Raw genomic sequence first — 11,602 nt, 5'->3', positions numbered from 1 at the left:
TTATTTATTGAATTTTATCGTTTTCTAATTCGCTTGCCGCATCATTTCACTTGGAATAACTATTTCACTGCAGACCGTTTCGTGTTTGGATCGATTATAATCCGATCGGTCAATCCTATGATACAATATCTACGCTGAGAATTATAAAAGTAAGTTGTTTAGTTATCACCTCCCTTCTCGTCCCTCTAGGTACGTAATATGTACCTACATACGTGTAGGTATATCCTACTCGTATATCCTATTCTTCTCTCTTCTTTCTTATTCTCACTCCTTTTTTTCTTTTACCTTTACCTTTGTTATTTTTAGGTATACGTTGTTACGCTTTCGGAGAAATGAAGAAAAGTTGCAAGCGTTTCCTTTATTAACGATAGTGTAAATTTAAACTGGGTAACAGCCAACGGCCAACGAGGAATTAAAGATGGGTCGCAGAAAGGTTCCAAGTAGAGAGTCAAGAACGTCAAAGAGTGAATCAAGGATTCTAAAGCCAACGGAACGGAAAGAAGAAGGAAACGGAGAAATAGTCGAGGAAAGGAGAGACGTTCCGATCGACGTTTATGCTCGATTGACATATCCTTTGGTTTCAACTCGTTTTTCAAAAAAGTCGGACGAGGACGAGGACGAGGACGAGGACGAGGACGAGGACGAGGACGAGGAAAGCGTAGAATTAAACGTTAGGCCACGATTCGTATTCGTTTCGAGTCTGTGCGCGGTTTGCTTGCAAAAACGTCGAATGTTTTGCGAAGGTTGTCGAATGGTATCTTATTGTTCGGCGGCGCATCGTTCGAAAGGTCTAGCGGAGCATGGTGAGCTGTGCGATGCCCTGGCGGAGATACGTTCGTCGATTGTATCGATATCGAGGCTAGAATCGGAGGAATCAAAGATGGGACTAGACGCGGCGGAACAGTATCGCGCTTATCGAGTACACTTACTAGCTGTTCTTCAGTCAAAAATTCGCAGACCGTTGAAACTTTGGGAGAGAGAGATTGTACTGTACCCGATGATTTGCCGGCTTTGTCGTCGTTTTCGCGAGGATCTAATCTGTTGCGCGAACTGTGGCATGGAATGCTATTGCGCGGATCACGCGACAGATCACGAGAAATGGTGTAAAGAGTTTGAAACGTTGCAACGATGTTTGTTACTGCAATGGAAACACGGTTCCGTGAATCCGTTTATTCCGAATGTGCGTCGACAGATGGTTCTCGCGAAATCTCAGGATCTTACTTTTCACCAATTGATGCATCGCATTTACGGCAATTGTTTGTATTACCGCGAGATGGATTGTTACACGTATTCCGTGTTGTCGCAGGTGTGCACGATTCCGTTGACAGCTCTTTACGCGATGCAAATTTCTTGTAAAAACTGGCAAAGTAAAAGCGATTTTACGATACACATACTTGGAGCAGAGTTTCAATTCGAGGGGATAAACTTGCACGCGTGGGAAAAGTTGTTTCTTCATTTTCTACCGAACTTGAAGAGGGTGCGCGTAGTGCTGGTCGGACCGGAATTACGCTTACCAAGCGGCGTACCGGTGAAGATTTTATCAAAGGTAAAGCTTTGCCGTCAGTGTAAGTCTGCCGGTAGATCGGTGCTGGTTAATTTCCATACAGGAATGCTTTATCACGAGCTAATTTCGAAATCAATGTCGGAAGGGCATCCTCTCACTGAACCTGATTTGATTTGCGCTTTCAATCCTGGTCTTTATCGTAAAACTGGATTCGCAGGACAAGACAGCTGGTTTCAGACGATACGAGAATTCTCTCGACAAACGAGCGCGGTTGCGATCACCTCTTACACCGTCGATGAGATGTTTTGGGAAATAGCTCGAATAAAATCTATAGCTGATATCGATGTTCTTTTAGAACCACGACAAAACCCGTTCGCTTCGATCAAACCGGACCGAAACTTTGTCACCGATCACTCGAATCCTCTTATTTACAAGAATTATTACATCTCTATCGTTCGAGGAAAATTACTGCCTGAATAACTTTTTCACTCCTTTTTACTTCTATTCAATCCTCTATCGACGTCATCTATATCCTAATATGTCTCACGTATGCAAAATGCAAACATTTTGATCGTTACACGATTACACGATTACACGAAATGCTGTTAATTGTTAATTGTTAATTGGATTTACTTTGTTAATTTAATAAAGCGTCGATTCGTACCGAGCTTTTTCTATTCTTATTTTAAACATATTTCCGTTAAATGGATAGATTTTAGTAACGGAATATTTGCGTCGGAACGACGTGCCAGAAAATACATAGATACATATCTACAATATAGGTAGAACCTATTTCGTCGAGAGAGCTAGCGCGGAATGAACGCGCAGTCTCCGACAGTATCTACCTATGTATTATGAACAGTTTATGCGTGTTAGTCGTTTTGGTAGAAGTAAAATTCCATAATTCAATATCGTCTAGATAATTTTTATTTTATCTTATTGTTAGCCAGTGTCGTTGTTGGCGCGAGTCAAATTATTCTCTTGCTTTTAATGTGTACAATTATATTTACGTGTATGTATACTTATATACAGGTGTATAATATATACCTACTATGTACAAAGGATGTAGATTCGAGCGGGTGTACTGGTTACTGGCACTGTACTGGGTTCGCAGATACAGGCGACATACAGGTAAAGAGTGTCAACATAGGAGAAGAGTAACGTCAAATATTACGCGATACGCTGAACCTAAATCGTGGAAAATAATGTGTACAGAAGAAAGAATAAAACTGATACCGTCGCGGTTGCCTGGTTGCCAAAACGTAAAATAACGATGATAAAAGAAGGTAGGAAAATAACGGAGTTAAAGAAAAAGATACCTAGACGGCTAATTTCTGGCAACGATCAGAATAAAGGCGAACGATAGAAAAGAGAGAAAAAAGGGTGAGATTGTGATTCGATCCACCGAATTGGTCAGTTTGTAAAAGTAACGATCGTACGTGTTATCACAGTGAGAAGGCCAGTCTTTGAAGCAAGCAGCATATGCTATCACGTGAGCAATGTAGTTTTGCTCGAAGGTACCGCGAAACAGGTGAGAGTACGGACCTGAAATAATAGAGATTAATTAAACAAAAAAAAACGAAATAATATATATTATATCTCTTGAGGAAAGTAAAATAAGATACCTATCGCGTATACTCCGACGTCTTCACCTCCGTGCGTTTCGTCCTTCATATATATGGCAGCCATTTGCATGTAGAAGGGTTCGTTGCGCGTCTCGTCTTGATCGACCGGTCTCCACGTATCGTTAACGTTCGTACTGTCATTTCGTCTGTGATGGAAAAATCCTGGACCATTGGCGTAGTTGAGCGTTTCGTAGGCCGGCATGTCCACTTTGTTTGGATCATTGGCGAATCCGAGGATGTCGTTTCCTCTGTTCGGATAACCATTGATGGTGAAGGCGTGCGAGTGATCGGCGGTTACAATCACCAGTGTTTCTTCCAATTTCACTTGTTGCAACGCGGTCAATACCGCTTCTTCCAGCTCCGACACTTCTCGTAACGCTAGTTTCGCGTAGTTGCGATGATGGGCTAGGTCTATCTTGCCACTCTCCACCTGCGTTTTCAACAACACGCAGATAAGCTTCGTAAATTTTCAGTCAGGTAGGAAAGAATGAATGAATGAATGAATGAACGAATTAATGAACGAATGAATGAACGAACGAATGAACGAATGAATGAATGAATGAACGAATGAACGAACGAACGAACGAACGAACGAACGAACGAACGAACGAACGTACAACTGAATGCGTACAGTTAAACGTCCGCGTAAATACTCTACGAGGGATAGGAGCAAGATTGAAAGTGCTCGATAAATGACGTTTCGACTTACCATTAAGAAAAAACCGTTTTTGTTTTTGTTAAGCAACTTGATAGCCTGTGCGGTCATATTGGCTAGGCTCGGTACCTCTACTGGCTTGACCGCGTGATACGGAAGGTGACTGGTAGCAAAGATTCCAAGAATTTTCGAGACGTTCGCGACATCTAAGGACATGAGTTGTTCGGCATTTGTTACCAGATTTCCCTCGGGATTGTTCTTCGTCCATACCTCTGCCAAGTTTAATCCGTCTTCTCTGACACAGGTCTCGGGATCGACCGGCTCTAGCGGTAGACCCATGTGTTGTGCTCCACCACCCATCATCACCTATTCACACGACCACGTTTAGCGTGATACGGAGTAGAACGACTTATCAAGAAAGGAACTATGTATAATAAGACGATGTTACCTGAAATTTATTTCCAGGTGCATCCTCGATCAACTGTCTGGCTATGTCCTTGACGCAATCTTTGTATTGTTTCGGTATCGAGGTATCGCACTCCCAATCACGATTATTCGTGTGAGCGTACAATCCGGCTGGTGTTGCGTGCGTGATCCGAGTTGTAGTTACGAATCCTGTAATCGCAAGATTCAACGATAACTACTCTCTGCCGTGATATTAGCTTTTTGGTAAATGTATTCTGTTTTTCGCGTCCAAGTTTTTCGAGACGCGATCTCGTTCGGCTAACGATCCAGGGAAGCAAAACGAGAGCGCGCTGCGAATGCTGCTGCGTTACGCATTACGCCCTAGATAAAGCTGAAGGTCGATTGATGACCTCCTCCTCTCTGTTTCGACAAGGTCAATTCGATAAACGTTTAACAGTCAGTGTTTAACTGTATAGCGGGTAACCGTGGTGAATAGATACGGGATGGTCGGTCGCGTTCTCGATCATTCGAATCTGCGTGGATTTTTATCATAGCACTTGATCGATCCTTTCGCTTTGTTTTCTTTCGTATTTCGTATTTCGTATTTCGTATTTCGTATTTCGTATTTCGTATTTCGTATTTCGTATTTCGTATTTCGTTGTGTACTCAGCTGCAACGATCAAGTACTCGAAATTGTAGCGATATCGTTTCTCCTCGATTTGATAGTAGGTAATCTATCGACGAGAAAAGTATTATAGGTACTTACCGGTGCTCATACCGCTTTGCTGAGCCCAATCGGCGACCGTTGTAAGCTTACTCTCTTGATCGACGCGTTTGTCGCAATGATTGTAGGATGCTTTGGCATCCAGTCCGATCATCCTATAACGACATTTAACGCCGGAAAATATCGCGGTCGCCGTTCCGGCGGAATCGGGCACTTGCTTGTCAGTGTTGTAAGTCTGCGAACAGCAACGAGCAGAGATTACTATTTCGCTGAGGATCCGTTCGCGTTCAGAGATCCATCGCGAAAATTCTTTCCAACGCCAGCAAATTGAACAGACGTTGAAAAGTTTTAAAAGATAAAAATGCGGTTATTTCCGCACGAGCACCTTGGCAAACCCGGTGTTGGGAAATTGCTCGAAAGCCAATTTGTATTCTTCGCCAGTAGCGCCCTTCGTTTGGCCTTTGAATATACGGCCGGCTGTGATCGTCGAAATTCCCATGCCATCCCCGATGAACACGATTACGTTCTTCGCACGATTTTCATTGTTCCTGTAAGCTAGGTTTCTCCGAAGATCCTCTTGTCCAGATTTCAACCAAAAGGACATGTCTAAACATGATTGCGATATTTCCTTGTCAATTATCATCGTAAGTATGAAAAAACGATATATGTACATATGTAGTAGGCATATATCGATATAGTGGACAAACCTTCGTAATTGTTCGAATCTCGTGGCAGAGCATCGGAGATAGCGAAAAGTCCGAGTAGTGCGGAAATCAGTACCGTTGGTTGTTTCATATCGATGGCAAGGGGGACGGAGCCGAGAGAGCTGCAACAAGTCGGATACGGGATATGGATCGTATCGATATCTCGACACTCGTTTTATCGTCTTTTGTTCGCGAGCTACCTAAGCCTGCTACCGAGATTCACGCGTCGCGTGAATGATAAAACGGAAGCGATTCGAGGGGAACCGGTAAACGGGAAGCGGGAGTGTTTGTTCTGCTTTCGTGTAACGATAGATAGTGGCCGATCTCGAGCGCGTCAGACGACTGCGAAAATTCTCGAAATTCTCGAAATTCTCGAAATTCTCGAAATTCTCAAGGTATCATCTAACCAGTTTTGAATTTCCTGGTCAATTACTGAAAATGTATTACCCACGTGTACGCGTAACGAACGGTCTTGGCTATTATAAGCTGATTGTGAATTGTGTGCCACTGAATTCGTCGATTACAATTTAGATTTTCTTTGATTCGTATGTTGGTCGATTGAATAATAGTCGGTAACCGAAGAATCGGAAGCGTTCTTTCGTTCGAGGGAGAACGTTTCTTCCTGCCTGCCTGCCTGCCTGCCTGCCTGCCTGCCTGGTGGAGTTTGTGTTCGCGTTTCCGTTTACGTTTGCGGACACAATCCGTTCGTTGTTGAAGCAAATTAGAATTAGAGAGTAGAGATGAGAGACAAGAAACGAAAAACGAGAAACGAGAAACGAGAAACGAGAAACGAGAAACGAGAAACGAGAAACGAAAACGGTGAGTACCTACATAATAGTAACGCGAACAAGGGACCTCGAGCGTATTCGGGTCACTCGACGGAGTACTCTGTCGAATCAGCTCAAACACGTTTGAACGAGGTTACCGCTGACGAATTCGTGAAAATTACCTACCCTACTTGATAGCCAAATGTACGAATCGGTTCGTGATACGGAACAGAAACGTCTTCTTCCGAAATTTTTGGAACTCGGAACTCAGAACTCGGAACTCAGGTGTTGGGCCGCGGTACGATTGTCGATTATCACTCGGATCGGCCACGGATGAGGAAAAACTTGAACCACGTTTAGGCAGACTGACGTGAGGGAGAGTTTCTGTTTATGAGGAACGTGCGTGCGTTATGTGAAAAGGCTGAGAGCGTGACTCGGTGCGGTAGCGCGAAGAGATGCGATGCCGCGAACAGGTGAACAGACACGCGGATAGTCCAAGAAGCGAGATCGTATCGTTTTTCGATTTGATAAAAAATTCGCTACTGATTGATTACCCAACTGGACCGGATCGTGCGTGGTGGTGCCGTATTAACAACGATACAGCGTCACTCTGCAAGTTTGTCACTTTATATAGCGTTTCAAAGGCCCTGGTAGATTGTGCACGAGGTGGAGAGCGTGCAAGGGACACTGAGAGTATGGATTCTCGAGGAGATAAGTGGTCCGGGGGAAGGGGAAGCCCTCGTGCACTGTTAATCCAAGCGTAATTGAGCAGCTCCGTGCCATTACGTCTTATGTCCGCGACAGATTAAACAGATTAATGCGAACGCGGCTCTCAAAGCATCTTGCGAGCCGCCAATTCTCTATTCTCTATTCTCTATTCCCTTATCACTATTTTCCTCATCTTTTCCATCTTTTTTCTTTTTATCTTTCAATCATTATTCCAATACTTGAAACGTGAAACATTGAACCTGAAGAAAGGTGAAGTAAGTTCGGCAGGAAAGAACGAGCCGCAACGGTTTTTTTTCCCGATCAGTTCCATAAAAAATTAAAAACTATTTAGGTATGTTGCATGATGTTTGATCCTCGTGTCGCGTCAAATGAAATTCCATTTGTTTGCGCGTAATCCCAGGCAAATACGTATCGCCGTGAAAAGCGGGCAAAGCCTCGGTGAGAGGGTGAGAGGGTGAGACGGTGACGCGATCGACCAATAGCGTGCTCGATTCGATCTCGAGCCTCGAGAGGTGAGACGAAAGTCCGATTCTTGATTGGTTTCAGATATTGATGCGAGTCTCCTTTATTTCCCGCCGTTCCACGTTCTGTACACGTGTTGTCAAGTCTCTCTCACGTTTCTTCATTTTTATCGTTTCTATCGTTTCTGTCACAATTAACTGGCTAAACTCGCTAAACTCGCTACCCTTTCCCGGTCTGAGGTGATCCTCGTGATCCTCGTTAACGATCAACCAAAGCCAGCGCAATACCGTGATCTCTGCCTGATATCGTGATAATCGCTTTTTCCTTCTCTTTTCGATACGTTCGAAAAGAATTTCCTAAAGGAAATCTTTTCTTTCACGCTCTGCTCTAACAGACGCGACGTACAGATTGTCGAGGCAAAGAACAAAGTTGGTGAGCAGAGATTTAGCAATACTCCAATGCCGAAACAACTGATTTTTTCCGGCGTTGCACACTGACTGATTCAGATTATTACCGCTATTTGATAAAGTAGAAAAACTAGTTTAACGAACGAACCAACACCGGAGACGGATATGTAAGTATATCTATACGCATTGACAATGAGATGTGGAAATTCATTGCACGCAAACACCTCGAATTGAAAGAGCAAAGGATCGAACGTTGATTCGTCTTGATCGTATTCGCCTATTCGCCTATTCGCGGTCACACGAATTTAGATGCGTTTAAACTTTAAACGAGAGGATTGCTGCGTTGCATTTTACTCTGATTGCAAATTGTCAGTGTTTCGATCTAAAACGTTTCGATCTAAAAGTGATCGTTGAATCGAACGATAGGTTTACCGATACGACGAGTTATCAAAGATGAATCGCTCCTTTATTTTCCAATAGCACGCAATAATTAAGCGGCAGAAATGCACGAAAATGCGCATGGATACGTGTCAGACGCATGAACTCGGTATGGAATTCTGAAACATTGACGTAAGAGTGCGATCTATCGAAACGAAATCGTTTTATCTTGAAACGATCTTGTTCAAATAATAATAAGGCGCGTGTATTTTGTCGTACATTTTTATCTTTCTTTCTTTTCCGTTGGTATTGGCTCAAGTACATAACGCGTTTGCTCGAATAGAAACTGCGATTTCACTGTCACGCAACGAAAACCACTACCACGCCACGGGAATATCGTATTGTACTTTTTCGGATCCGCGGTACAGGACGATAATGTTTTGTTCTAGCGTGCAAACAATTTTATTTCCTTTTCTTCGCATTCTACTCTAGACTATCCTCTGCTATTCTATTTTATTCAATTCTATTCCTTTTATTACCTACTATTCTATTGCTCTCTATAATTTTCCGTTTATCTTATTGTTCCGTGATAATTACTTCAAACGATACAGTCTAGTTTCTTCTCTGTCGTCTCTTCACATTTTGTGCACGATGATAAAAAGGAAGGGATAGGTATAAGAGGTGTCGTTATTTCATTTTCATACAGATAGATATTTTGAGTTGTTTCTTCTTTCTTTCTTTCTTTCTTTCTTTCTTTCTGTCTTTTTTTCTCGTTGTTTGCACGACGCGATGCGTTGCCGTAATTTTCTTAACTTTTGTGCCATAGAAAAACGTGAAAAACTACTCTGCGATTAGCGATTCGTTCCAATTCATTCCAATTCGCTTAAACGAGCACTATGTATAGTATTTCGATACGTTTTATATTAATAATATCACAGCTGTTTAAATGCAAAAACAAAAGGTTACGATGCTGGCCATATTTGAAAAGGAATGAGACGCGCGAATTAGTTGGACGGATAACGTCTTGGTTGTTTTCTTTTCGCTTGTCCGTTTTTTATTATTCGTACATTAAATTTGTTCGTTCATTCGTAAACGAGAGGAAAAGTATGAAGCAGAGTAGTATGTAAGTAGAAGCGAAACGTGTTGATCGGGGTATACGCCATACACGATGCGATCTATCCGCGTACGCGCCGCCGACTTTTCCCCCGTGTCGCTCCAATTTCACTTGCAGTCCAACAGCGTTCGGCGTTTCCATTTCCATTTCCTTTTTCTTTTTCTTCGTGGTACTCGAATACTGAATCGTCTTCTGGTTTGCGATCTACGATAGAAACGAGCGTCTTTCCATTTCATATAAATACCTACAAGTTACGACACAGAGAATATTTTACCGGTTTTCCGTTGACCAGCCAACGAATAACAGCCTTCGGTATGGACGGCCAGACGGTACAGTTTGCCGTTACATTGTCCCCGATTGTATAGTGCGAGGATAAGCCTGTAATTTCTGGACATCTTTCGGGCAACGCTGAAAAACATGATCGTTATCGCACGGTATTTCCAACTGGTAAGAGGTAAGATAGCTTGTGATCGATGAGCTATCGATCGAAGAATAGCGATCAAAGAATAGGAGAAAAATAGAAATAAGAAGTAAGAAGTAAGTAAGAAGTAAGAAGTAAGAAGTAAGAAGTAAGAAGTAAGAAGTAAGAAGTAAGAAGTAAGGAGGGGCGGGAGAAAAAGGACGAATACCTATAACGGTCAAGTTAGCTGTTTGGTAGATGGTGGCGAACTATGGAGCTTCCCTGTTTGGGAATCTTACTTTCTGACAATCAGCGTCAGCAGCGCTAATTATTTATTATCCACCATCTTCCAACTATTTACAGCAGAGCTTCGATTGCGAACATCTTCGAATCGTCTAGTAGGATGTCAATGAATGTCAATATTGGCATAATTGCCGTCTAAACAATATTACGCGAGATTCGGTGTGGTATGACGCGGTGTAAGAAAATTTCCAGCGATTCACGATCAAATTGAAAAAGAAAAGAATTGGGTAGGAAACGATAGATAGGAAAATTTACATCGTTGCGTTGCATGGTGCGCGACTGAATCGCTGGATCGCAACCCTATCGCGTATCTTTTCATCTTTTTATCGAGAAAAGTTGCCAGCGTTTCGGTGTAGCACTTTTAAATTTTCGATACGAACTTTGGTTCACCTTTGGGTGAGCCGCACCGCGAAAGCAATTTTTCGCTACCGCCTTTCCGTTTGTACCGCTTACGCTATACTTGACTTCTTTTTTCCGTTATTTCAGAAACAATTGGATCGAAACAGCGACCCGTTGAGCGAAAAGCAATGTCAGAAATTTACGTGAAAAGAAATAGTTTAAGAAATTTTTTAAACATTTTTAGCAGTTTTTCTTCCATAGGTACGAGCAAAGTGCAAGGTTGGTAAAAATACATACTAATCGTAAATGTATAATACTTACTTTTGTCGAAGATCGCGAATACTCCAGTTAGATGAATCGCGTATAGGCTGTATACGATCCAAAGTACCACGAACGCTAAGGAAAAGGAAAAGGAAAAGGAAAAGGAAAAGGAAAAGGAAAAGGAAAAGGAAAAGGAAAAGAAAATGTGGTGAATAGCGCTCACAGCCAGTTGCAAAACTGATGTTTAAGCAGCCCTACGTAAGGGTTACGCTGTAGTAACGTATGTGTCGTACGGTGCCGCGCTGCGCCCAGCTGCGCCCAGCTGCGCCGTACTGCGACGCGTCGCGTTGCCAACTTCGGCGAACGGGTTAGGGTGCGGTAGAACGAAACAGGGTTGAGTTGACCGTGGGGTACGGTACATGACACGCCTTTATCGTGTGCTAAATTATTTGACAAATTCGGAAGGAACGGCAAGTTTTACGCTTGGGCGTGTCCGTCAATTATTCGAAACTGGCGTAAATATGGAGAAAAGGAAGAAGGAAACGCGTGTAACTAAGCAAAAATGCAAATGAAAGGAACGCGAGTGATGAAAGATAGCCAAGGAAAGGGCAGAGTATGTATGTAACTAGAAAAAGGAAGAAAATGAGTTCGGTTTAAATGATTTGTGTCGATTCGGAGTCTACGCTACTGACACAAGCTGGAAAAAAGGGGGACATCGGCATATTGTGTATTCTTATCACGGGGGATAGCACAACAGCCGAATCTTTCGATTAATTTCTCTATGATCCGTCAGTTGCTTTTCCGGTTTCGCACGCACGGAACAAG

At 42.8% G+C, this 11,602-nt stretch overlaps 2 protein-coding genes across 3 annotated transcripts; one reads left to right on the top strand and one right to left on the bottom strand.

Moving 5' to 3' along the window:
- Positions 1 to 57: 57 nt before the first annotated feature.
- On the top strand, positions 58 to 2,172 carry LOC114871850. Its single transcript, XM_029178358.2, has 2 exons — positions 58 to 149; positions 307 to 2,172. The coding sequence occupies exon 2, from the start codon at positions 419 to 421 to the stop codon at positions 1,982 to 1,984; it is 1,566 nt and encodes a 521-aa protein (XP_029034191.2). The 5' UTR covers positions 58 to 149; positions 307 to 418; the 3' UTR covers positions 1,985 to 2,172.
- Positions 2,173 to 2,408: 236 nt separating this feature from the next.
- On the bottom strand, positions 2,409 to 7,047 carry LOC114871848 (alkaline phosphatase 4-like). Of its 2 annotated transcripts, none has more exons than XM_029178352.2 (8): positions 6,939 to 7,047; positions 5,621 to 5,739; positions 5,299 to 5,519; positions 4,956 to 5,148; positions 4,233 to 4,399; positions 3,839 to 4,150; positions 3,130 to 3,559; positions 2,409 to 3,049 (listed from the first exon to the last, which is right to left on the bottom strand). In XM_029178352.2, the coding sequence occupies exons 2-8, from the start codon at positions 5,706 to 5,708 to the stop codon at positions 2,832 to 2,834; spliced, it is 1,629 nt and encodes a 542-aa protein (XP_029034185.1). In that variant the 5' UTR covers positions 5,709 to 5,739; positions 6,939 to 7,047; the 3' UTR covers positions 2,409 to 2,831. The 2 variants fall into 2 exon arrangements, with proteins under 2 accessions (XP_029034185.1, XP_029034186.1); XM_029178353.2 differs by lacking the exon at positions 6,939 to 7,047 and adding an exon at positions 6,571 to 6,881.
- Between the last annotated feature and the right edge of the window lie 4,555 nt (positions 7,048 to 11,602).

Source organism: Osmia bicornis, chromosome 1 (genome assembly GCF_907164935.1).
Source record: "Osmia bicornis bicornis chromosome 1, iOsmBic2.1, whole genome shotgun sequence".
Classification (NCBI taxonomy): Eukaryota; Metazoa; Arthropoda; class Insecta; order Hymenoptera; family Megachilidae; genus Osmia; species Osmia bicornis.
This window is presented reverse-complemented; position numbering and strand designations above follow the sequence as displayed.